Below are 24,192 nucleotides of genomic sequence, written 5' to 3' on the forward strand. Positions count from 1 at the left end.
ATAATATATACTCTACTATATAAATATACTTTAAAAAAGAAAATTTTAAAAACAAGTATTTTAATAATAATCTTACTGCTAATCTTTAATGAAGTAATACCATCAAATACACTATTTTTAAATTTTTTCATTTGATTTTAATATCATATTAGTTGGAAAAGATATCTTACAAAGAGCTGCTGCTGCTGCTGCTAAGTCAACATACACAATAAACACAGGGAAAATTTCAATAATGATGTTTGATGGAAACCTGTATTTCAATTAGTCTCTTTAATATTATTGATTGGGGGAGGGTTGGCTTCTTTTCATATCTGATTAGCTTTCTATTGTCTTGAACCCCATGGTGTGGCTAATGAATAGCTTCTACTGTAGCTGAAAGTGTAGACTCTGCTATTTTTTTGTTTATTGATGTTGTATTTTGGCATTATTGTCAATCTGGTGTCATTTCACTACATGAATCTGTAAATCACTTGTCCATCTGCAAAGATTATTTCAGCTAAAACTAGATGATATAATCTATAATGTCCCACAATCAAGCACATGAATATGATTCTCCATCCTAAACCAGAAACCTTCTCTTGACCCCATGTTGTTGTTTAGTCACTCAGTCATGTCCGGCTCTTTGCAACCCCATGGACTGCAGCACGCCAGACTTCCCTAACCTTCACCATCTCCTGGAGCTTGCTCAAACTCACGTCCATTGAGTTGATGATGCCATCCAACCATCTCATCCTCTGTGGTCCCCTTCTCTTCCTGCCTTCAATCTTTCCCAGCATCAAGGTCTTTTCCAATGAGTCAGCTCTTCACATCAGGTGGTCAAAATATTGGAGCTTCAGCTTCAACATCAGTCCTTCCAATGAATATTTGGGACTGATTTCCTTTAGGATTGACTGGTTTGATCTCCTTGCAGTCGAAGGGACTCTCAAGAGTCTTCTCCAACACCACAGTTCAAAATCAACAATTCTTCGATGCTCAGCCTTCCAACTCTCACATCCATGCATGACTACTGGAAAAACTATAGCTTTGACGAGACGGACTTTTGTTGGCATAGTAATGTCTCTACTTTTTAATATGCTGTCTAGATTTATCATAGGTTTTCTTCCAAGGAGCATGTCTCCTTTAATTTCATTGTTGCAGTTACCATCTGCAGTGATTTTGGAGCCCAAGAAAATAGTCTGTTACTGTTTCCATTGTTTCCCCATCTATTTGCCATAAAGTGATGGGATCAGATGCCATGATCTTAGTTTTCTGAATGTTGACTTTTAAGCCAGCTTTTTCACTCTCCTCGTTTACCTTCATCAAGAGACTCTTTAGTTCCTCTTCACTTTCTGCCATAGGGTGGTGTCATCTGCATATCTGAGGTTATTGATATTTCTCCTGGTGATCTTGATTCCAGCTTGTGCTTCATCCAGACTGGCATTTCACATGATGTACTCTGCATATAAGTTAAATAAGCAAGGTGACAATATACAGCCTTGACATACTCCTTTCCCAATTTTGAACTGGTCCGTTGTTCCATGTCCAGTTCTAACTGTTGCTACTTGACCTGCACACAGGTTTCACAGGAGTCAGGTAAGGTGGTCTGGTGTTCCCACCTCTTTAAGAATTTTCCAGTTTGCTGTGATCCACAGAGTCAAAGGCATCAGTGTAGTCAATAATGCCCTCCAATTATTACCCCATTTCTCTGTGCTTCTTGACATCTAATCTTCAGAAAAGTTGCTATACTTAATTTCTCTTTCTATTATTTCTTGGGGCTTCCCAACTCAGTCTGGCTTGCGTTCCCACATTCCACCAAAATAACCTTTGTCAAGATCCCTATCTTACTGGAGGAGTATCACACAACTGCTAATCATCCCTTCCTTCTCTCTGCCTCTGTGCCACCATTTTCTGTTTATTTGTCTTTTACTTCACTGGCCACCTCTTCTTATCTCCTTTACCAATTCTTCATTATCTGCCTACCCTCTCAACATCATTTGCTCACATCCTCCAGTGGATAAGCCAAAGTCTTTTCAGTAGCCAACAAGGTCCTATGTGATCAATCACACATCCTTCCAATTCTCTGGCCTCATCTCCTCCTGTTCTCCCTTTGGCCATTCACAGCCCTCCAGCCACACCAGCGTCCTGGTCCAAAATCACATCACATATACTTCTACCCCTCAACTTTTGCTCTGGCTGTTTCCTCTGACTATGACACTTCACCCCTAGATATCTGCATGGCTTACGCACTCACCTTCAGGCATCTGCTCCAAGGTAAACTTTTCCTCAAAGTCTTCCCTGACAACCCTATATGCAAAAATAGCAATCCTTCCCCTCACTCTCCACAATCTCTCTCTCTCTCTCTTACTGTGTCTTTGTATTTATCACCTTATGTCATACTACATATTTATTCTTTTTTTAAAAAAAAAAATTTATTTATTTGTCTGCACTGGGTCTTATTTGGAATCTTTAATTGTGACATGTGGGATGTCACGCATGTCCTGGGATTGAACCTGGGCCCCCTGCATTGGAAACACAAAGTCTTAGCCACTGGATCACCAGGGAAGTCCCTATGTTTATTCTTTATTTACTTTTGCACTTGTGTCCCCAGGACCCAGAACAGTGCCCAGCATATAGTAGGCTCTCAATAAATAGTGACTGAATATGCTGTGAAGAGCCAATCCATATTCAAATATTAGAAAAGGTTCATTTCTGTCTTTCTACTTTTTCAATAAAACATACAAAGTTATTTTACCCTCTGGATTATCTTCACATCCCCAGGGTTTATGTAATCCACTTTGAAAATTATGGCACAATAGGAGTGGCTCTCCACCCTTGGGGAGTATAAGAATCTTTATGGAGCTTCTTTACAGTACAGATTCCAAGATCTTCCCTCAGAAATTCTGATTCAGGAGGTCTACTGCTTGGGTCCAAGAATCTGCATTTGCAAGATTATACACCTCATGAGTGATGCAGACAGTCCCAGGCTACAACTGGGAGTACTTTTCATGTATTTGGCACTCTTCTTTTTCAGCCTTTAATTCCAGGCTCAATAAAAATAGGGAAAAGGCTTCTTTAGCATACTCTATAAGCTCACACATAGCTTACACACAGATAGATTCAGTTTGTCCCAATCTCCCTAGACAAGTGGTTCTCAAGGTTTTGGATTATAAAGACTATATATAGGTGGCTATCTGTATCAGTCAGTTTTGGCTACACTGCAATAAGAACCAATCCCCAAATTTTAGTGGCTTGACATAAGAAAAGTTAATTTTTTCTCGTGCAAAGACTGTGGGTCTGGGTAACTCTCCAGTGAACACGTCCTCCATGTGTTGGCCCAATCTTCTGAGCTGGTTTGATTCTATGGTGCCTCTGAAACACATGTTCCCCTGATCACCATAGCAGAGCAGAAGTAAGTAGCATTGTTGAGCACTGGAAATTAAATGTTTCTACCTGAAACCAATACATGTTACTTCAGCTCACATTTCTGTGGACAAAGCAAGTCACCAGCACATCCAGCCACAAGAAGGAAATGCAATCTCACCATTTGCTTGGAAGTAAGAGTTACATAAGATTTTAGTAAATAGTATTACGTTTACCACAAAAACAAATCCTAAGAAAATACTTAGATCCACCACTCTACATTTCACCATCAACTATAGGCAGAATAGTAGCTGTAATTTTAGTATCCATTATTGTAGGAAGGAAGTTACACAATCAATATAACTTCAGTGATGATTTAAATAATTTTGCTTCTTATTATTTTTAACAGCTTCTGCACACATTGGAAAGATAAATACACATGAATGTATGAGGAATAGTTTATATTCTGTCTACAGCAAACACTGGTGTAAAAATGCATGGACAAACCCCTTTAATAATGTCTTCTAAGATCATCAGCCTGCTCTAGACGTTGAGGATCCTGAACAACTGAGACTTGCCCAGTCCCTTTAGAGCTAAAACTTTTTGCCATCAGATTTTACACAGTGAATAAGAAAGCCTTACTTTTACTGTTTTCTGCCATCACAATAATTTTCTAACTTCCCTTTGATTATTGCCATTGTCAGCAGCCACAGTGTTGGTATTTGCCATTACCATCAACCTTAAATTTTAAATGGTAATATTATCATAAAATTGATTCCACTTACAATAAGAAATTATAGAAATAGAAAACTGCTTAATTTCAAAGGCAATCTTCTTCCCCAGGCTCTGGTTACACCTTCTCCCATCCCATCCTCAACCTTATTCTAACAATTTTGCTCTTTCTCTCTTAAAGCTTCCATCTTTCCCATTCCGTTGGATTACTGACCTTACCCTTTACTCATGATGAAATCTCACCTAACAACAAAAATCTCTCTTTACTGTGTCCCTTTATGATACTCTCTTTCCATTTTTTTTCCCTTCAAAGCCTAACCTTAATGTTTTCGATACTGAAAGCTTGATGACCTTCTTTTTCATTTAGCTGTTTTTTACTAAATTAATTCTATATGCAATTACAAAGGCAAATAATACCACATGGCTTAAAATCATGGTGATATTAAAATATTTAATAACTTATTTAACAATTGGTTGGGCTTAGATGGACTTCCCTGGTGGCTCAGATGGTAAAGAATCTGCCTGCAATGCAGGAGACCCAGGTTCAATCCCTGGGTCAGGAAGATCCTCTGGAGAAAGGAATAACAACCCACTCCAGTATTCTTGCCTGGAGAATCCCATGGACAGAGGAGCCTGGAGGGCTACAGTCCTTGGGGTCACAAAGGGTCAGACACAACCGAGCGACTAACACAGACACACATAATGTAAAACATCTCTATCACACACACCTCCTCACCCTTGATTCTCTCTAACTAGAGACAACTTTCAAATATTTATTGTTTCTTCTGCTGTTTTATGAGATTCTTGAAAACATATTCATACAGCCATTCTTTTAACTAATCCTTTGGTTCTTTTAGCCACTCCATCTTCTTCAGAAGTAGTAGGTGCCTCAGTTGCTAAGCTTTTCTGGGGTTCTCCGGGGGTTAATTTGCTTTATTCTTATGGACTTCCCTCATTAGGTTTGGGTTTCATTTCTCTGTCGTTTGCTAAACCTATTACCACCTGCCCATCTGCTTTCCGGCTTCCAACCTTTCAGTAATATCCCAAGTCTATAATCCTCTTCCCCATTCTCCTTGGCCTTATTGATTATGCCTTTTTAAAAAATTCTATTACTCTCGTTTTAATGAAACTTGGAGAGGAGGCAGAAGTTTCTGTAAAGTCTGTGTTCAGTCTCCCATGTCCGAGTACAGGACCAATCAACAGAGTTAACCCATGCTTCTGTTTCCATTTGTTCACTGCCCATTCTGGCCTCAGCTCACCAAGGTCTGGTTTCTGCCTCTGACATTCAGTTAAAACTTCTGCCTCAAGGATCCCAGTCACCTTTGTTCATCAAATTCAGCTGCCTTTTTTTCAGCTTCCTCTTCTGAAGCTCTCTGCAAAATTAGACGCATGAGCAACATCTCTCTGGCTGAAAAGCAAAATATCTTCTGCTTATTCCACATCTTCAGCTGCTAAAGAGTAAAATTCTCCTCAGTGTTCTTTGTGTGTGGTTTTTGTTTTGTTTTGTTTTGGTTTGGTTTGGTTTGTTTTTTTGGGGGTCTTCTTGGTTGTTTGTGTGTTTTGTTTTTCACCATCCATTCAATGCGTTCCAGGCTCACCATGCCCCTGAAGCAAGTCTGAGCAAGGAGACAGAAGCTTCATCTGAAGTGAAGGTCAGAGTCTATATAATTACTTGCTGTTATATTGTTGTAGCCACGCGTTCCGGGGAAACAAACTCACTCAGAAGGACAATGCAGATAAGTGGAGTGCATTTTACCACACCGGCAGGCCCAAGGCAGAGTCTCCCCTTAGCCAAAGGCCCCGACCAGTTTTTGTGAAAACCTTATATACCCTGAGTGTATGTGCCCAAACCCAAAGATACAATTAAAGTTAACCCGTAATTCATATGCCTTAAGCCTAGGTAGTTAAGAGTGGACAATTATCAATAGGCCTGTGGTCATACTCCAATAAGCATAATAGAATTTATGATTCTATTCAGTTACACAGATAATTAGGGTATTCTTTTAGAGAGTCTAGCTACAAGCCCTGGGGCTCTTCCATGGGGTGGGGGATGGGTGCGGGGGTGGGGGTGGGGGGAGCGGGTCTGGTTTTCCAGTTGGTATGTGGCTTCCATAGATACTGGGCATAAATAACTCAAAGTCCACAGTCCAGCCCAAGATTGAGTCCTGCTTTCAAGATGGAGCCTATTCTGTCTGTTTCCTCTTTCAATATGTGACTCTTCATGGGACCAAGTGTCTTTTAATTTTTTGTTTTTACTCTAAAAATGACTGAAAAGTCGATGACACTTGTCCAAGTTTCAGTCTAAAACTCAGGGGAAAATGACACCTCAGAAAAGGATAAATTTGGGAAAAAAAATAAAATTTTTCACCCAATTAAAATATTGATTTTTCAATAAAAAAGTGATTCTCCCTAAAAGGGTGACTGTCCTAGCTGTCACGGCACTTAACTTTTATCAGTGGAAGGTACAGGAGCTAAATAATTACAAAGTTCAACTCTAATACGTGCTACCAAAAAAGGCACATGGAACCATGGAAAGCATTAAGTACAGATTTTATTCTAGACCAGTGTATCAAAATTGGTGTATTTAATGATAAATTCGTCAAATTTCCTGGTTACTTGATAAGGTTTACTAAAAATCACATCAGATAGAATGACTTTCACAGCTTTTGCAAAGTTTTATGTGGTCTTTAAGTGACTGATTTTTTTTCTTCATCACAGCCCTTAAAGATTGTTTAACTTGTTTCTGCCCACTGAGCAAGAGTAGGGGTTGGGGAGGGGTGGGGACTCTTATGGCCCAAGGCTGGGGAGACCAGATAAAAGGATGCCCATCCTTCAAAGGGATACCTGGAGCACACACAGAGAGAGAGCATTAACGTTCCACAACTGACTTTTGACCCAACTGAACTATTTCCAGCCTTCAGTGTATTTCCTCTGGGTTCCTGCAGGTCTTTTTTCTTTTCTTTTTTTCTTTCTTTTTTTTTTTTTTAGCAGCACTGATCACATGTGGGATCTTAGTTTCCCAACCAGGGATGGAACAGGGGCCCCTGCAATGGAAGTGTGGAGTCTTAACCACTGGACTGCCAGAGAATTCCCCCACAGGTCTAATTGGCCTCCTGCCTAGCTGTCTGCTCTGACCTCCAGAAAGATCTTCCTCCAGTGCAAATATAAGGAAATTCAAAAAAAAGTCTCCCAGGGGCTCCCTCAGGACCTGCTGCCTTATCCCCTACCACCCTCTTACTCTATCCCTCAGCCTGAAATGTGCTGTTTTTACTGTCAGGGGTTCACAGTTCTGCTTGAAGTGTGTACCCACTCCACCCTGCCAGTAGACTCCTCCTGAGCGCTCTCAGAACTCAATCCAGACATCAGCTCTTCTTGGAGATGTTCCCAAGCCTCCTGGTCAGGCCAAGGACCCAGAACACAGTCCTGATGGCATCTTTGGCCCATGTCTACTAGGGAGCTTGAGCATGTCTACCCTGACTCAGGTCTACCAGAGATGGGCTTGCCTGTCTCTCATCTGGTTGGGATACTCCTTAGCCAGGGTTTCCTAACCAATGGCCATCCCAGCTGAAGCACACACAAACCTAGAGCCCATCAGGTGGGACCGCTCATGATGTGCACCACCCTTCCTGTGTTTTGCTGGCACCAACCCTCTGCTAACACCTGACTTTCCTCCCTTTGCTTAGTTGCTCCATGAGGCCTTTTAAAATGCACCTGGAGGGACTTCCCTGGTGGTTCAGAGGTTAAGATTCTGCGTTTCCACTGCAAGGGTCGAGAGTCTAATCCCTAGTTGGGAAACTAAGATCCCTGATGCCCCATGGAGTGGCCAAAAAAAAAAAAAAAAAAACCAACCAGCCCCTGGAAAGATGTAGTCTCTCCCACTCTGGATCTCCAAGAGTACTGCCTCCTGTTTGTATGACTGTTACATCACTTACCCTAGTTATTATGTTTCATCTAGATGTCAAACCCTTGAAAGACAGAGCCAATGTCACGTTCATTTTACCAGGATTTTGCACAAAGTAGGAGTTTGGCAAATGGCTTTGCATTTATTAGTAGAATTAATCAATTTCATCCATCAGTTCATTCCATGAGACTACAATCAGCACCAAATTTGCTACTCCTTAAGGTGACTGGTGAGATACATTGATTTCTTCAAAGGCAGAATTTTATGTTGGCTTTTGAATAATTACAGCTCCCACCGATTTCATGCCTAGTACTTGCCAACTATTATACACATCTTATTTCTAAACCTGGCAATAACCTTGCAAAATAGAAGATAATATCCCCATTTTACAGATGAGGAAGCTCATGTTTCATGAGGGTAGGTAACTTGCTCAAGACCATTTTAACTGTTAGAGCCCAAGTTGGGACTAGAAGCCTGGGTTGTTTGAGTCTAAAAACCACAAGACCACATCACCCTCATCTATGCTGTGGAGTAGGTGAGTCTGTTTTATTTCTTTCCTTCAGGTTTTCATTTTTAAAAAGATTGTTGCTAAGTTAATGTTTATTTTGTGCTTTATAGCTCACTTCAACATCAGACACATCTCAAAAAGATTTCGTGGATAAAAAGTGCTTAACTGAAAAACACACACATCTCTCCTGCAATAAAGTCTTCTGCCAACCATGGCAGAGATGCATCGATAGGACCTGTCTTTGTAAACTTCCTTATCAGTGCCCGAAGAATGGTACCAGGGTGTGTTCAACTAATGGGAAAAGCTACTCAACTTACTGTCAGCAGAAGAGTTTTGAATGTGTTCGTCCTGAGGCAAAGTTTTTAAAAAGTGGAGCATGCACAGGTGAAGGTAGGAAAAGCCTAGATTATTATATTAAGAAGAAAATTGTCTACTATATTTTCTATTAGAAAATACTTTTCCTTTGGAATGTTATAATGACAACACAAAATTCTTCTCTAGACCCTCAGTAGTAGTTGGGGTGATAATAAAGAAATTAGGAATCATCAGAACACAGCCACCCGTCGAATCTAGAGCATGTGACCCTGAGGCTGGTCCTTCCCACTCCCAGCGCCTATGCCACTCTCTGCTGCCCAGCCCGTCAGAACCATCCCTACTCTCACTTCTACGTGGCTTAAGGGATTGTTCCCAGAGCTGTTGAGTTGCTTTAGAACCCAGGGGGAAATGCTTTACATGAGATTGGGACTGAAATAGAACCTCTTTGGACCCCCAACCCCAGTCATTTCTTCCAGTTTCCATCCCACCAACCCCTACCCCTCTCCCTAGCCCCAGCCTCATCAGCTCTGATCCGAGGTTTAACTCAGGCCACCGCTGGCCAAGGACATACTCCACCCTAGCAAATGACACATCAGATCGGAGAGCTTGTCAAGACTTCATCCAGGTGCCTAACGTAGCGAGGAGGCTGGGACCCTGATACGTGAATTAGTGGAGTGATTAAGATCAAAAGACTCTTGGGCTGCCCTGGTGGCTCAGTGGTAAAGAATCAGCCTGCCAGTGCAGGAGACATGGGTTCAATCCCTGGTCCAGGAAGATCCCACATTCCTTGGAGCAACTAAGCCCCTGCACCACAATTACCAAGCCTGCGCTCTAGAGCCCAGGAGCCACAACTACTGAAGCCCATGCTCCTTAGAGCCTGTGTACCTCGGCAAGAGAAGCCCCCGCAATGAGAAGCCCGCGTGGGGCAATGAAGACCCAGCGCAACCAAAAATAAATAAGAAGACTGAGGGTCTCACTGTCAGTCAGATTTAGTTGCAAGCCCCTCCAAGCACCCCCTGCACTATTGACAAGCTGTGCAGCCTCTCTGGACGGCAGTTTCCGCATCTGTAAAATGTAGCAGCAGTTCCTAACCCACAAGATTCTTGGGAAACTTAAACCATGTACATAAAGCTCTGTGAAGAGTGAACAAGAAGCGCTCACGAAATCTGAACTATGACAGCAAGTTTCAAGCTTGTCGTCTTTGGATATAAATTATCACAGACATTTCATGAATTTACAGAAGAATGCTTGAAACATTCTTTTTAAAGATACCATGATGTGCACCAGAACTCACTAGCCTAAATATTTTTGTGTTGCTGAGTTAAGATGCTGAGGTACTGTGGACAGGAGGAAGGAAGATCCCTGAGTCCAGCTCTCTTACCTGTTGGAGAGGAGGAAAGCAATAGTGGAGATTATTCTGCCAGTGTCAGACTTCCGTTCTCTTCAGGCATGCAGTGCCTTAAGTATGTGAGAATACGTAAATCCTTCTTACATATTCTTTACTTGTTTGGCTTACTTTTAAGAGCACGGCTTTTGTAGTCAGATCAATATAGCAAGTACAGATTCCTGGCTTCACACCTTGAGCAAGCAACTTAATCTCATATATAAAACTGGATAAATGCAGGTTCCTGGTGTGTAAAAATGGAAATAAATATCACCCTCATTTTCATAAAATTGACATGAGGATTTTATGATTTTTTTTTTACAACTGGGTAGTTCAGCCACTGATACATGATAAACTCATAAAATAATTGTTTACCATTATTTGTTAACATCTTCATAGTTTTCAAAGTTAATTAAAAATTATGCATTTTATTTCTTTAGAGGCTTTTAATCAAGAGGAGAAAAAATGAATGCCTGACTATTGCTAATTCCTTAAAAAATTTTTCTTTTTTTAAATTTTAGGGCAATTTAGTGTTTCCTTGTCAAATGGAAAACAAGATTCAGAAGGACTTGTTGCAGTACAACTTGCAGACCAAGATAGAAAAATGTTTGTGTGTGGAGACAGCTGGAGCATTACTCAGGCCAACGTGGCCTGCCTTGACCTTGGATTTCAACTGTGAGTGCTTGCTCACTGAATTTTCCCAGGGCTGATTTTATTCTTCCAACTCTTCGTCTTTTGATTACCCTGTCTTTCCATGCCTCAACTTCCTCAAATATAACCTGAGAATACTAACTACCTGCCTCACAGTGTAGCCATGAGGATGAAACGTGTTTATGCTTGACTAGTACTTAGAACACTGCTGAGCACAGACTGTAGGTTTGCTCAGGTCTCTGGATGCAAATCCTTTGCTGATCCGTAGAGGTGCCTACTCTACATTTGCATCCGTGCAGGTGCATGCATAACTCTCTATTCATCTATGATTATGTCCATTCTTTCAGACCTAACGTTGTTTGTATACTCTTTCTTTCTCATTTTTTCTCATCAACCTTGCAAAGATTTGTCCATTGGATTAATGTCTTTCGCCTTTATATTTGTAAATTTTCTTTTGTTTCTTTGTTTTCATTCATGTTTGCTGTTATCTTTGGCTCGCTCTCTCTCTGCTTTTCCCTATTGTACTTTTTCTAATTCTGTGAGTTAAATCCTTAGCTTGTCAGCTTTCAGTTTTTCTTACTTTCTAATATAAGCATTTAAGGTACAAATTTCCCTCTAGTTAATGCTTCATCTGCATGCCTTTACAAGTGAGTATTCTATTTATTGTTCAGTTCAAAATATTTCTAATTTTCAGTATAATTCCCCCTTGATTCAAACATAATTTAGAAGTTTCTTTTTTTACTTTCCTAATGAATATATTAGTTTGTTTTTGGTTAACTTTTTGTTATAAATTTCCTATTTAATTGTATTGTGGAGAGAGAATTTCTCCACATGAGGACAATTGTTTAAATATTTTTTTGAGACTTCCTTTGTACTGAGTATATTTCAAATGCTTCATATGCAGGGTTCTACCTAATAGATGTGTTAGAATAAAAATTTTTATTCCATTAGAATAAAAAAACATGTCAATGGCTTTATTCAAGTATTTTCCCATTTATTTATTTCTAAGTTTTCAAGGTCTTTATCTTTTGAGTGTGTCCCTTATAAACAGCATATCTCTCTCTTTTTTTAAAAATACAATATGATGATAGCTGAAGAGTTTAGTCCATTTACATTATTGTGATTATTTACTTGTTGATTACCCTGTCTTATTTGGGGCTTACTATTTACCCTTTTCATATCCTCTTGTTTCTTCCTTTTAAAAATTCTGTTGAGTTAATAAAGCTATTGTTTTCTTAATCTTTTTCTTCCTCTACTTGGTTTGAAAATTATATACACACTATTTCTATTCCATTAATGATTATCTTCACGCTTATACCATGAATCCTTAAATTATGAAGTTCTTGCCCTCTTCAGAAATAATACAAAGAATGTCGTTTCCATGTCAACTGTTCAGTATCTTGTTCCACCTTATTTGTGTATATTCCTGAAGTTAATTGCTACCATCACGTAATAAGCGGTTATCAGTACTGTTGTTCAGTCCGCAGTTATTCAGATGGACTTCATGTTTGCCAACTTCTTGGTTTGCTGTTGCTTCTTGCACCTCACTTCTGCATTTTTCATTCAATTTTCTTCCTCCCAAACCACATCTGCTAGTAGTTCATTAGTGAGAGTCTCTTATCGTTAAATTGAGTCATGAGATAGTTCTTATTTATGACACTTTGTGACCTACAACCTATGAGTCAACCTAATGGCAAACTCTCTCACTCTTTGACCTCCCAGTATTTTGCTCTTATCATACTTTGTATAAGCTCATGAACAGACTTCTCTGATTTAGCCAGTGGGTATTTCCTTTAATTCCTTAAGACTCATTGAGGGCATCTATCTAGTACTTTCAGATAGTCATAATTTGAGAGATTGCTCAGCTTATTCACCTGTCAGACTGCCCCAAATGACTTCCATTTGTTCTCACATTTCGACTCAGTTTGGCACAGTTTCATGACTACTATATCTTCATTATGGATCTTTGTTCCCTTTAATTGCTCTCTTTTTCCCTCTCATTGTAATTTATCGGACATTTACATTGCCATTACTGCTTAATTTTTTGCTTACATTTGCCTCCTGCATCTTTGCTGAACCTTTTATTTTTAACCCATTTCCCCCATTAACTTCTAGAGAAAAGCAGAGAGCAGTTGAATATTCTGGAAGCTCACTGTAACCCACCATCTCTAGGACACTGGGTCATTGAGGTAGCCTCTTAGCTACACAAATTCTGAACAAACTGAGAAGTCCAAGCAACAGCATATAGATGTCAAATACCACTTAACACTGTCAAGACTGAATTGAGGCCATAGCTTAGCATAAAAGTAGAGAATTAAGCCAACTGTTAGAATTAAACTAACTCAACCTCTCTGATCCCAGGTAACCATGGGGCCAACCAGGTAAGACTCAGCATGGGGCAGGGGGAGAATGGAAGAGCAGGGTTGACCTGGCCTGCTTTTTATTACCAAGATTTCCTGATCAAATTAATCGTCTCCCTTTTCTGGAGAAAAGAGGAGTTAACCGGTAGAGAGGCCAAGGATGATACATCTCAGGTTGGAAAGAAATCAGGAATGTTTGATCAAAGAGGCATTTCTTCTTAACAAGAAACAGAGGAGGAGAAACCAATACTTTTGGTTGCTTGTCATATTTTGAACTTTTCCAGTCAGTTTAAATTGATTGTTTCTGTTTATCTTTACAAAACTCAGTGAGGGAGTTATATTCCTTGTTACTGGGGAAGATATGGAAGCTCAGAGAATGTAAGCATCTTGCCTAACCTATCACCCATACATAGAAAATAATAGAAAATTAGTCCCTCACCTCCAGTAGAATTATAAACACAAAGCACTAATTATTCTACTTCAACGTTTCATTTGTTTGATTTGCAGAGGGGCTCTTGATACTCATAGAAGAGATCCTGATCTAAATTCCGCGGAATGTCTGCATGTGCGCTGTCGAGGATTAGAGACCAGTTTGGCTGAATGTACTTTCACTAAAGGAGTACACAGTTCGGAGGGGTTGGGTGCCATGGTGTGTTACACAGAGGAGGCAGGTTAGTGGAGTGCTTGCCCAATATTTTCCCTTCCTTAGAAATTGTTTATTTCACACCAAGTCTGTAGTAAACAAACAAATTACAGATATCCTGTTGCCAGTCACACACAATGACAAAATCACATTTTGGGTTTTAGAGCCCAAATCGGTGCTTTTCCCCTATTGTACCTTTTTCCCATTCAAATACCCTTCTATCCTTTACTTTCTACATGGGAAGTAAAGTTGTTTGATTCCCCTTTGATTCTTTGAACATATGGATTAAAATTGATGAAGCAAACACAAGTAAATATTAGAAGAAACTCAGCATCTCATTTGAGGAGTCCAGCTGATTACATATTCCTTTAAAATGGTTAAATCACTGCCGCTTTTCTCCTTCATCCTGACGTTGGAATATTTTAGCTATATATGTAGTGTTAAAGATCATATCCTTTTTGGTGCTAAAAAAAAAAAAAAAAAGAGCCATCAAAATGTAAATGGCACTACCCAAGTCAGCCTCGGGGTGGGGCTGGGTCAGCATGAAAGGAGTGGGTGAGCACCAGGGTTTGCCAGTGTCAGCAAGGGCTCCGGATTCCCGGGTCCCCTCCCCCAGTCTCAGGAGAAGCCTCCACAGTAAATGCTGGCTTACAGAGATTAGCAAAGGACCTCCTTAAACCAGCTTTGGCGTTTATTTTCCCTGTTAATATATTATGGTAATGCTACCACTTGTGCATTTTATATCACTTTTTATCAGTGCCTGACTTTATCTTCATGCCCCCATTATTCCAAACATGTGGTAAAGATGTCATCCACAACTTCATAAATAAATTTCACACAGACAATTCTACTTTACAGCTCCTCCAAAAAAGGACTCCTTTCAATGTGTGAATGGGAAACGCATTCCTCAGAAGAAGGCCTGTGATGGTGTCAATGATTGTGTAGACAACAGTGATGAGCTGTGCTGTAAAGGTAGAAATGACCCCAGCCTTTAAACTCCCAAGTGCTTTCTTCTAAGAAAACAGAAGCAACTTTCCCACTGACTTAAGATCCCAACTTATTGCATTTTAAGAATGAAAAAAACCCTCCCCTCTTCTATTTGTGTTTGCACAGACTGCCGAGGTGAAGGTTTTCTCTGTAAATCGGGTGTTTGTATTCCAAAGCAGTATAAGTGCAATGGTGAGCTGGACTGTATCACGGGAGAAGATGAAGTTGGTTGTGAAGGTAATTTAAAGTTTTGTGGTTATGTTTTATTATTATTCTTTGACCCAGGGCTTTTAGCAGACTTTGTAATTATTGCCTAGATCCAATTTGTCAATAGGGCCTGTAAAATGGCAATTTCTTTTTCTAAAGTTTTTACTGAAGTATAGTCAACTTACAATATTGTGTTAGTTTTAGGTGTGGGCTTCCCTGGTAGCTCCAGTGATAAAGAATTGAAACTGCAATGTTTGATCCCTGGGTTGGGAAGATCCACTGGAGAAGGGAACAGCTACCCACTCCAGTATTCTGGCCTGGAGAATTCCATGGACAGAGGAGCCTGGCAGGCTATAATCTATGGGGTCGCAAAGAACTGGACATGACTGAGGGACTAACACTTCACTTCACTTCATAGTGATATCCTATATATATATGTTCTCTTCCAGATTCTTTTCCCTTAGAGGTTATTACAATATATTGAATATATTTCCCTGTGCTATACAGTAGATCTTTGTTGGTTATCCATTGTGTGTTGGGGTGTGTGTGTCTGTGTCTGTGTTTATTAATCCCAAACTCCTAATTTATCCTTCTTCTCTTCTTTTAAAAAATGGCAATTTCTAATTCAACATTCCTTCTGCATTTATTAACTGGAATCTTGTAGAGAAGAACTATTTTGTTTCCATGAAATGCAGTTCATTATTGAAAGGCAAAGTGTTATTTAATTCCTTCCTTTTGCTTACTAAATTTCAAAGCAGTGAGCAGGTGCTCTTTGTTTTTTAGTGCTCATTGGAAAACCTCCAAAGGTGGGGAATATTTACTAGGTACCTAATGCATGCTGGGTCACAAAGAGTTGGACATGACTGAGCGGCTGAACTGAACTGAACTGAACTGAACTGAAACCTCCAAAGGTGGGGAATATTTACTAGGTACCTAATGCATCCATGGGGTCACAAAGAGTTGGACATGACTGAGCGACTGAACTGAACTGAACTGAACTGAACTGAAACCTCCAAAGGTGGGGAATATTTACTAGGTACCTAATGCATCCATGGGGTTGCAAAGAGTTGGACATGACTGAGCGACTGAACTGAACTGAACCTAATGTATCCCACCCAGACTGACTTCATGCTCCCATTTAGGCATTCTGGAGGAAAAATCTTCCTAAGTTAATATATTTATTCATCTACTCAATGGATATTTATTGAGCTCTTACTGTGTGTGCTGGATCCTATTCTAAGACACTGGGGTAACCACTATGAGTAACATTTCAAAATACCTGCACCTTCATAGATCTTATATTTTAGTGTAGGAAGAGAAACAATAAAGAAAAATAAGTAAAAATATCTAGTAAAATAATAAGTACTTAAAAAAAAAAGCAGGAAAGGAAGATATAAAAGGGGGATAAATTCTGGAAGTGTAGATAAGGTGGCTTGGGAAGGCTCGCTCACTTTTGTTTTTAGGTAAAGAACTGAAGGAAATGATGATCCAGCCAGCAGAAGTCTGTGGAAGAGTGTTCTAGGCAGAGGCAACAAGCAATGTGGCTCTGCTAAGATAGGAGCATTCCAGTATGTTTGAGGGACAGTCAGCAAGGAGGCTCATGTGGCAGGAGTTCCACCTGTGCATAGTGAGAGATTAGAGACAAGCAGGAGGGGACTTCCCTGGGGGTCCAGTGGCGAAGACTCCACGGTCCCAATGCAAGTGTCCCAGGTTCAATTCCTGGCCAGGGAACTAGACCCCACATGCCCCAGCTAAGAGTTCACATGCCACAACTAAAAGTTCCCTTGTGCTGCAACTGAGACTCAGGGCAGCCAAATACATAAATTAAAAAAAAAAAAAAAAAAAAAAAACAGGCAATAGGAGAGGTTGGAGAGGTGCTTGGTTGGGGTGATCAGGGCAGATCTAGGGACGTCTGTTAAGGAATGAAATGGGCACTCTAAGCAGAGGAACAGCATGATCTGAGTTACATTTTTGAATCAAGATTACTCTGGTTGCTGCGTGGGGAATAGGCTGCATAAGGGTGAGGGGAGAAGCAGGGAAACCCGTGATGAAGCTACTGAGTAATCCAGGGAAGATGACAGTGACTAGGATAACCTGGCAGGAATGGGAATGATGAGAAGCAGTCAGATTCTGGATATATTTTGAAACTAGAGCCAGAATGATTTGCTTATAGATTGGATGGGGGTGTGAGGACAAATGAGCAGTCAAGGATGACTCCGGGGATTTTGACCTGAGAACGGAAAAGATGGAGCTCCTTTCCTCAAAGACAGGGAAGGCTGCTGGAGGAGTGTGTGCGGGTCCTTGCATCCACCTTACTTACATGGAGCGAATCTGGTGGTGTGCTGGTAAACGTTTAACAGCGGGCTTTGAAGAGGGAGAGGGACTCCCTAATTTGTAGCTTTTGCTAATTTCTGTGGTGTATATTATTCCCACCATGGATGATTTTAAGCCATTGACGTGATGTCACAAAACACAAGCTGGGAAGTGACACAACAGCCTCTTGTGTAGTGGTTGTGTCTGTGTCAGGACACCACTGCCTTACTGTTAATGGTTTATTGTAGTGTTTTGTACTTGCCTTTCCTTCCCTTTTCAACAGTACATGCCTTTAAAACAGAGGCTATTTTTACATTCCACATGCCCCCGGTAAAGTGCCTTCTTTAAAGTGCATAGGAACCTGGATGTTAGGTCCGTGAATCAGGGCAAATTGGAAGTGGTCAAACAGGAGATGACAAGAGTGAACATTGACATTCTAGGAATCAGCGAACTAAGATGGACTGGAATGGGTGAATTTAACTCAGATGACCATGATATCTACTACTGTGGGCAGGAATCCCTTAGAAGAAATGGAGTAGCCATCATGGTCAACAAAAGAATCTAAAATGCAGTACCTGGATGCAATTTCAAAAACGACAGAATGATCTCTGTTCGTTTCCAAGGCAAACAATTCAATATCACGGTAATCCAAGTCTATGCCCCAACCAGTAATGCTGAAGAAGCTGAAGTTGAACAGTTCTATGAAGACCTATAAGACCTTCTAGAATAATACCCCCAAAAGATGTCCTTTTCATTCTAGGGGACTGGAATGCAAAAGTAGGAAGTCAAGAAACACCTGGAGTAACAGGCAAATTTGGCCTTGGAGTACAGAACGAAGCAGGGCAAAGGCTAATAGAGTTCTGCCAAGAGAACACACTGGTTATGGCAAACACCCTCTTCCAACAACACAAAAGAAGACTCTACACATGGACATCACCAGATGGTTGACACCGAAATCAGATTGATTATATTCTTTGCAGCCAAAGATGGAGAAGCTCTATACAGTCAACAAAAACAAGACTGGGAGCTGACTGTGGCTTGGATCATGAACTCCTTATTGCCAAATTCAGACTGAAACTGAAGAAAGTGGAGAAAACCACTAGACCATTCAGGTATGACCTAAATCAAATCCCTTATGACTATACAGTGGAAGTGAGAAATAGATTTAAGGGACTAGATCTGATAGACAGAGTGCCCAATGAACTATGGATGGAGGTTCGTGACATTGTACAGGAGACAGGAATCAAGACCATCCCCAAGAAAAAGAAATTCAAAAAAGCAAAATGGCTGTCTGAGGAGGCCTTACAAATAGCTGAGAAAAGAAGGGAAGGGAAAAGCAAAGGAGAAAAGGAAAGATACACCCATTTGAATGCAGAGTTCCAAAGAATAGCAAGGAGAGATAAGAAAGCCTTCCTCAGTGATCAATCAAAGAAATAGAGGGAAACAGCAGAATGGGAAAGACTAGAGATCTCTTCAAGAAAATTAGAGATACCAAGGGAACATTTCATGCAAAGATGGGCTCGATAAAGGACAGAAATGGTATGGACCTAGCAGAAGCAGAAGATATTAAGAAGAGGTGGCAAGAATACACAGAAAAACTGTACAAAAAAGATCTTCACGACCCAGATAATGACGATGGTGTGATCACTCACCTAGAGCCAGACATCCTGGAATGTGAAGTCAAGTGAGCCTTGGAAAGCATCACTATGAACAAAGCTAGTGGAGGTGATGGAATTCCAGTTGAGCTATTTCAAATCCTGGAAGCTGACGCTGTGAAAGTGCTGCACTCAATATGCCAGCAAATTTGGAAAACTCAGCAGTGGCCACAGGACTGGAAAAAGTCAGTTTTCATTCCAATCCCAAAGAAAGGCAATGCCAAAGAATGCTCAAGTTCAGTTCAGTTCAGTCGCTCAGTCGTGTCTGACTCTTTGCGACCCCATGAACCACAACACGCCAGGCCTCCCTGTCCATCACCAACTCCTGGAGTCCACCCTAACCCATATCCATCGACTCAATAATGCCATACAACCATCTCATCCTCTGTTGTCCCCTTCTCCTCATGCCCTCAATCTTTCCCAGCATCAGGATCTTTTCAAATAAGTCAGCTCTTCGCATTAGGTGGATGAGTTTCCAGCTTCAACATCAGTCCTTCCAATGAACACCCAGGACTGATCTCCTTTAGGATGGACTGGTTGGATCTCCTTGAAGTCCAAGGGACTCTCAAGAGTCTACTCCAACACCACAGTTCAAAAGCATCAATTCTTCAGCACTCAGCTTTCCTCACAGTCCAACTCTCACATCCATACATGACCACTGGAAAAACCATAGCCTTGACTAGACGGACCTTAGTCAGCAAAGCAATGTCTCTGCTTTTGAATATGCTGTCTAGGTTGGTCATAACTTTTCTTCCAAGGAGTAAGTGTCTTTTAATAATCATGGCTGTAGTCACCATCTGCAGTGCTTTTGAAGCCCAGAAAAATAAAGTCAGCCACTGTTTCCCCTGTTTCCCCATCTATCTGCCATGAAGTGATGGGACCAGATGCCATGATCTTAGTTTTCTGAATGTTGAGCTTTAAGCCAACTTTTTCATTCTCTTCTTTCACTTTCGTCAAGAGGCTTTTGAGTTCCTCTTTACTTTCTGCCATGAGGGTGGTGTCATCTGCATATCTGAGGTTATTGATATTTCTCCTGGCAATCTTGATTCCAGCTTGTACTTCTTCCAGCCCAGCCTTTCTCATGATGTGCTCTGCATATAAGTTAAATAAGCAGGGTGACAATATACAGCCTTGACGTACTCCTTTTCCTATTTGGAACCAGTCTGTTGTTCCATGTCCAGTTCTAACTGTTGTTTCCTGATCTGCATACAGGTTCCTCAAAGGCAGGTCAGGTGGTCTGGTATTCCCATCTCTCTCAGAATTTTCCACAGTTTCTTGTGATCCACGTAGTCAAAGGCTTTGGCATAGTCAATAAAGCAGAGATAGATGTTTTTCTGGAACTCTCTTGCTTTTTCCATGATCTAGTGGATGTTGGCAATTTGATCTCTGGTTCCTCTGCCTTTTCTAAAACCAGCTTGAACATCTGGAATGCTCAAACTACCACAAAATTGCACTCATCTCACATGCTAGTAAAGTAATGCTTAAAATTGTCCAAGCCAGTCTTCAGCAATATGTGAACTGTGAACTTCCAGACAATTTTTTGTCTAACTATATAATAGTTATAGTTAGGTATGTATTCAAATATATCTAACACATGAATCTCTTTTAAACTCAAGTGAAAATGATTTCCTTGCTGTGGTAAAGTTGGTGTGTGTTTAAATATAAGAGGAAACATTTGTTAGGCACTATTAAAAATCAAAGTATTTGCTACAAAAAGTGTCATACTGTGGGCCCCTTTTATCTTTTTATAAATGTTAAGTTGTTATTCTATACTGAAAATTGATGATTAGTGTACATTTAATTCAAGTGAAAATGATCTCTTTGCTACAGTGAGTTTTTTCTTTTGTTTTTAGGAACTGGACATCCTGAAATTAAAGGTAAATATACTTTTATCATAGAAAATTTATATTATAGAATTGAAAAGAAGAATAAAGAGTCCTAGCTTGAAATGGTGTGTATTTTTTTTTTCATGTAAAAATGATGCTTTCCTGTGGTAAATTTTTTTTTCATGCCCTTTACTTGTAGCTCAAAGTAAAAAATTTATTAAAGTCTTGGGATGTTGCAGAATTGAAACAAAACACAAGCACAGCTTTTATGTTATACTGTTATATTTGAAGGTAACCATTAACCGAGGATGATATATATGACCAGTTTCACCATTTGCTTCGACACAGAGGCCTTGTTCCTCAGTGGGGTAAACTCCTTCTCACACTCCCCGCTCCCAGCCTGCCAAGCGCCTTCTCTGCACATTGCACCTCTGCCAAATAGCCTTCTCTTCCTTTCCTTTCTCCTCAAAACCAAGGCAACTGCTAAAGAAAGTCACTAGAGGAAAGAAAACATCTTTTCACCTTAGATATTTTTTTATTTACTTTTGTAACAGACATCCCCAAATCTTCCAGCTCTTTAGAGTCATCCTTTTCTTCGTTATTCATCTAAAATGACCGCCAGAAGCTTTTGGTCCTCCTCAGGGTTTCTCAGGATTCCTGAGTGACTTTTATATAGTCAAGATCACCCCTGTTCTAAATGGCTAATTTCCACTGTTTCTTTGTATTCCCTCCTTCTTGTCATTTTGCCCTCCAAGGCTGCTGCTGTCCTTTTTGTTTCATTTTGGTATTTGTTTGTTTCCTCTTCTTAATTCCTTTCCCCCTTCCCTCCCTCTTGCCCTTCCTCCCTTTCTAGTTTCAGACTTCAGGTGCAAAGTGATGAGTTAGTGACACTCCTCAGCCCAGTGACAACTCGCCAGAGATGACCAGCACACAGTCATCACTGGTTCAGGCAAGGCCCCTCTCTTGCTTCACCGATTCTCCATTACTCCAGTACCTTAGACTCGCTCATTCCCCATAGCAACCACTGTAATGTGATTTAACATGTGTGTCTTTTTGTTCGTGTACATTCTTATCCAGTGTCAGTTGTTATCTTGTGAGGGTACATTTATAATTCACAGGGTATGGTGTTGTGTATCCTCTATTTCCTTTTTATCTTTTCACAAAGCATTGCATTTTTAAGACCCGTCAATGTTGTGATGTTTCTGTCTAATCTGTTGCTTCTAATTGCCACACAATAAAACACTACGTGGTGTTCACCTTTCACAAGTTACTCTCTACCTGCTCAGTACTGGACTCTCAGCCCACACTCACATGCAGTGACGAATATCCTCTCCTTAAGGATGTGTGGGAGATTGCTCTGAGGCATCGAGCTGGGCCAGAAATTGTTAGAGTCATTTGACAAACTGGTGCCTACATGTTCTGTGGCAAAGCTGCTCACCTCCACCAATACCACCTGCCGAGGGCTCGCCTCCACTCCACTAACATTTAGCACTATCCAGCTTTCTAATTTTCCTGGTCTAATACTCTCAAGTGATAGGGCATTGTTTGTTTATTTGAACTTTTGTCATAACCAATGATTCTGGGTTTCTTTTCACATGCATACTAGCCTTTTGAGTTTCCTCTTCCTTTTCGTCTTTCCTTTTGCCAATTTCCATCTTTTGCCTCATTTCATATTGGGGCCGCAGTCTTCTTTCTTCTAGCATTCTAGATATTAATCCATTTTCAGTTTTAGACATGTAAATACCTTCTTCCATTCTGTCACCCACCTATTAACTTTGGCCATAGTGAGCTTTGTTGAGTAGAAGTCTTTAATCTTTATTTTTATTTTATTTTTTTAGAAGTCTTTAATCTTTAAATTTTAAAATCTTTATTTAATCAAAGTCATTGATTGTTTTTCTTATGATCTGTGCTTTGGAGCTTTCTGCTCGTCTTGTAATATCCAGTATATCTCAGCTCTACTGGACTTTGCCCATCGCCCTTTGTTGAGCATTTGATATGAAGTCTTCTCTTTGGTTTATGTTACTGCTTTTGTGAAAGCTCTGAGCAGAAAATAACCTAGGTGTGTAGTGTAACAGATACATGTAAGTCTTCCCTTCCCAAAAATGCGGGAAATACAGTAATAATGCACCAGACTGCTGCAGCAAAGTAACATGGCCTCTCTGCACAGCAACCTCATCCAAGACAGAGCAACCCTTTGTGGGAATTCACCTTTAGATGCTCAGGTCGAAGAAACCATGATTCTGTTCACAATTGAAATGTTTCAGGACAGCAGAGTGAAGATGCAATCATCCTGTATAACTTCAAGCCGAAGTCTAAGAAAGAAAAAGAAGAGCAAATCTGTTCTTGTTTCTGTTTAACTTCTGACTTCTGCATCCCAGATGACTAATAATAACCCTGCTGGATACTGAAACTGATGAATTATTGCATGACCCCTGTTAAGAGATACCTTATTATATACAAAATGCAAAGACCCTTTTTAATGTCAGCTCAGGACTCTTGGTCACTGTCTTGAGCCTTCACAATTACCTACCTACAGAAAGGAAATAAGATGATTTCATGTTGTCCTTTTTAAAGGTAGGACAGAGTTTAGACAGAAAATTATTATCAAAGTTTAAATGATTTTAATGATTTAATTTTTACTATAAACATAACTTAAACATTAGAACTTTTGTTTGATTATAGAAGCAGCAGAAGTGTTGACTGCTGATATGGATGCAGGTAAGGTAACATTATTCTTTTTCACTAGTGCTTCACTGGTCAAATTTGCATTTTAATGTCATGCGCATGTATGTGAGTATATATGCATATATGCAATATAATTGATTCAAGTTCTCATTTCCTTTGATTTCAATTTAAATAGAAAAACCATTACTACTTTTCTTATCATTTTTAAGAAAAACAAGCTTAAATGCTTCTTGAGAACTACTTTTAAAATAGGTTAATATATATGGCTTATTTTGAAATGGAAAAAACAGTCTAGTTTTACATACAGCTTTTCTGTTTGCTATGAGCTTTGTCAGATCAGTTTTGTCAAAGCCAACCAGATTTGTGACCCAGGACATACATTTTAAGTACAAAAATAATAGATTCTTCTGCAATATTTTAAGCCATGATAACGGGAAATCTGTGAAGAGCTGTTTTTTGGCCAAGTCTACACTGAGAGCCAAATTTAAACAAAGTAGTAAGTTCCTGGGAAGACAGTAACTGATAGGAATTTTTGATTCAAACTGACATGTTAATTCCTGACTTAGTTATTTGTTAGCTGTGTGACCTTAGGTTAGTAACAAGCTCAAATACAAATTGGGAGTGAAATATCTCCCTAATTTAGGAGGATTGAAAACTGAAGCTCATGTAAGACTCCCTTCTGATTG

At 40.0% G+C, this 24,192-nt stretch overlaps 2 protein-coding genes across 2 annotated transcripts in view; one reads left to right on the plus strand and one right to left on the minus strand.

Annotated features, from left to right (window-relative positions):
- GAR1 (GAR1 ribonucleoprotein) overlaps positions 1-24,192 on the minus strand; it is a 79,356-nt gene that overhangs the window by 31,538 nt on the left and 23,626 nt on the right. Inside the window, exon 2 of the mRNA XM_069593533.1 lies at positions 23,030-23,133. The gene's annotated coding sequence lies outside the window, so the exon portion shown is untranslated. The remainder of the gene's footprint in view (positions 1-23,029; positions 23,134-24,192) is intronic.
- CFI (complement factor I) overlaps positions 1-24,192 on the plus strand; it is a 44,183-nt gene that overhangs the window by 9,031 nt on the left and 10,960 nt on the right. The window contains exons 3-10 of the mRNA XM_069593528.1: positions 5,664-5,723; positions 8,591-8,870; positions 10,701-10,854; positions 13,698-13,861; positions 14,692-14,805; positions 14,947-15,057; positions 20,849-20,872; positions 23,504-23,539. Coding sequence (XP_069449629.1) covers positions 5,664-5,723; positions 8,591-8,870; positions 10,701-10,854; positions 13,698-13,861; positions 14,692-14,805; positions 14,947-15,057; positions 20,849-20,872; positions 23,504-23,539 — 943 coding nt within the window. The remainder of the gene's footprint in view (positions 1-5,663; positions 5,724-8,590; positions 8,871-10,700; positions 10,855-13,697; positions 13,862-14,691; positions 14,806-14,946; positions 15,058-20,848; positions 20,873-23,503; positions 23,540-24,192) is intronic.

This window comes from Ovis canadensis, chromosome 6 (assembly GCF_042477335.2).
Source record: "Ovis canadensis isolate MfBH-ARS-UI-01 breed Bighorn chromosome 6, ARS-UI_OviCan_v2, whole genome shotgun sequence".
In the NCBI taxonomy this organism is placed as follows: Eukaryota; Metazoa; Chordata; class Mammalia; order Artiodactyla; family Bovidae; genus Ovis; species Ovis canadensis.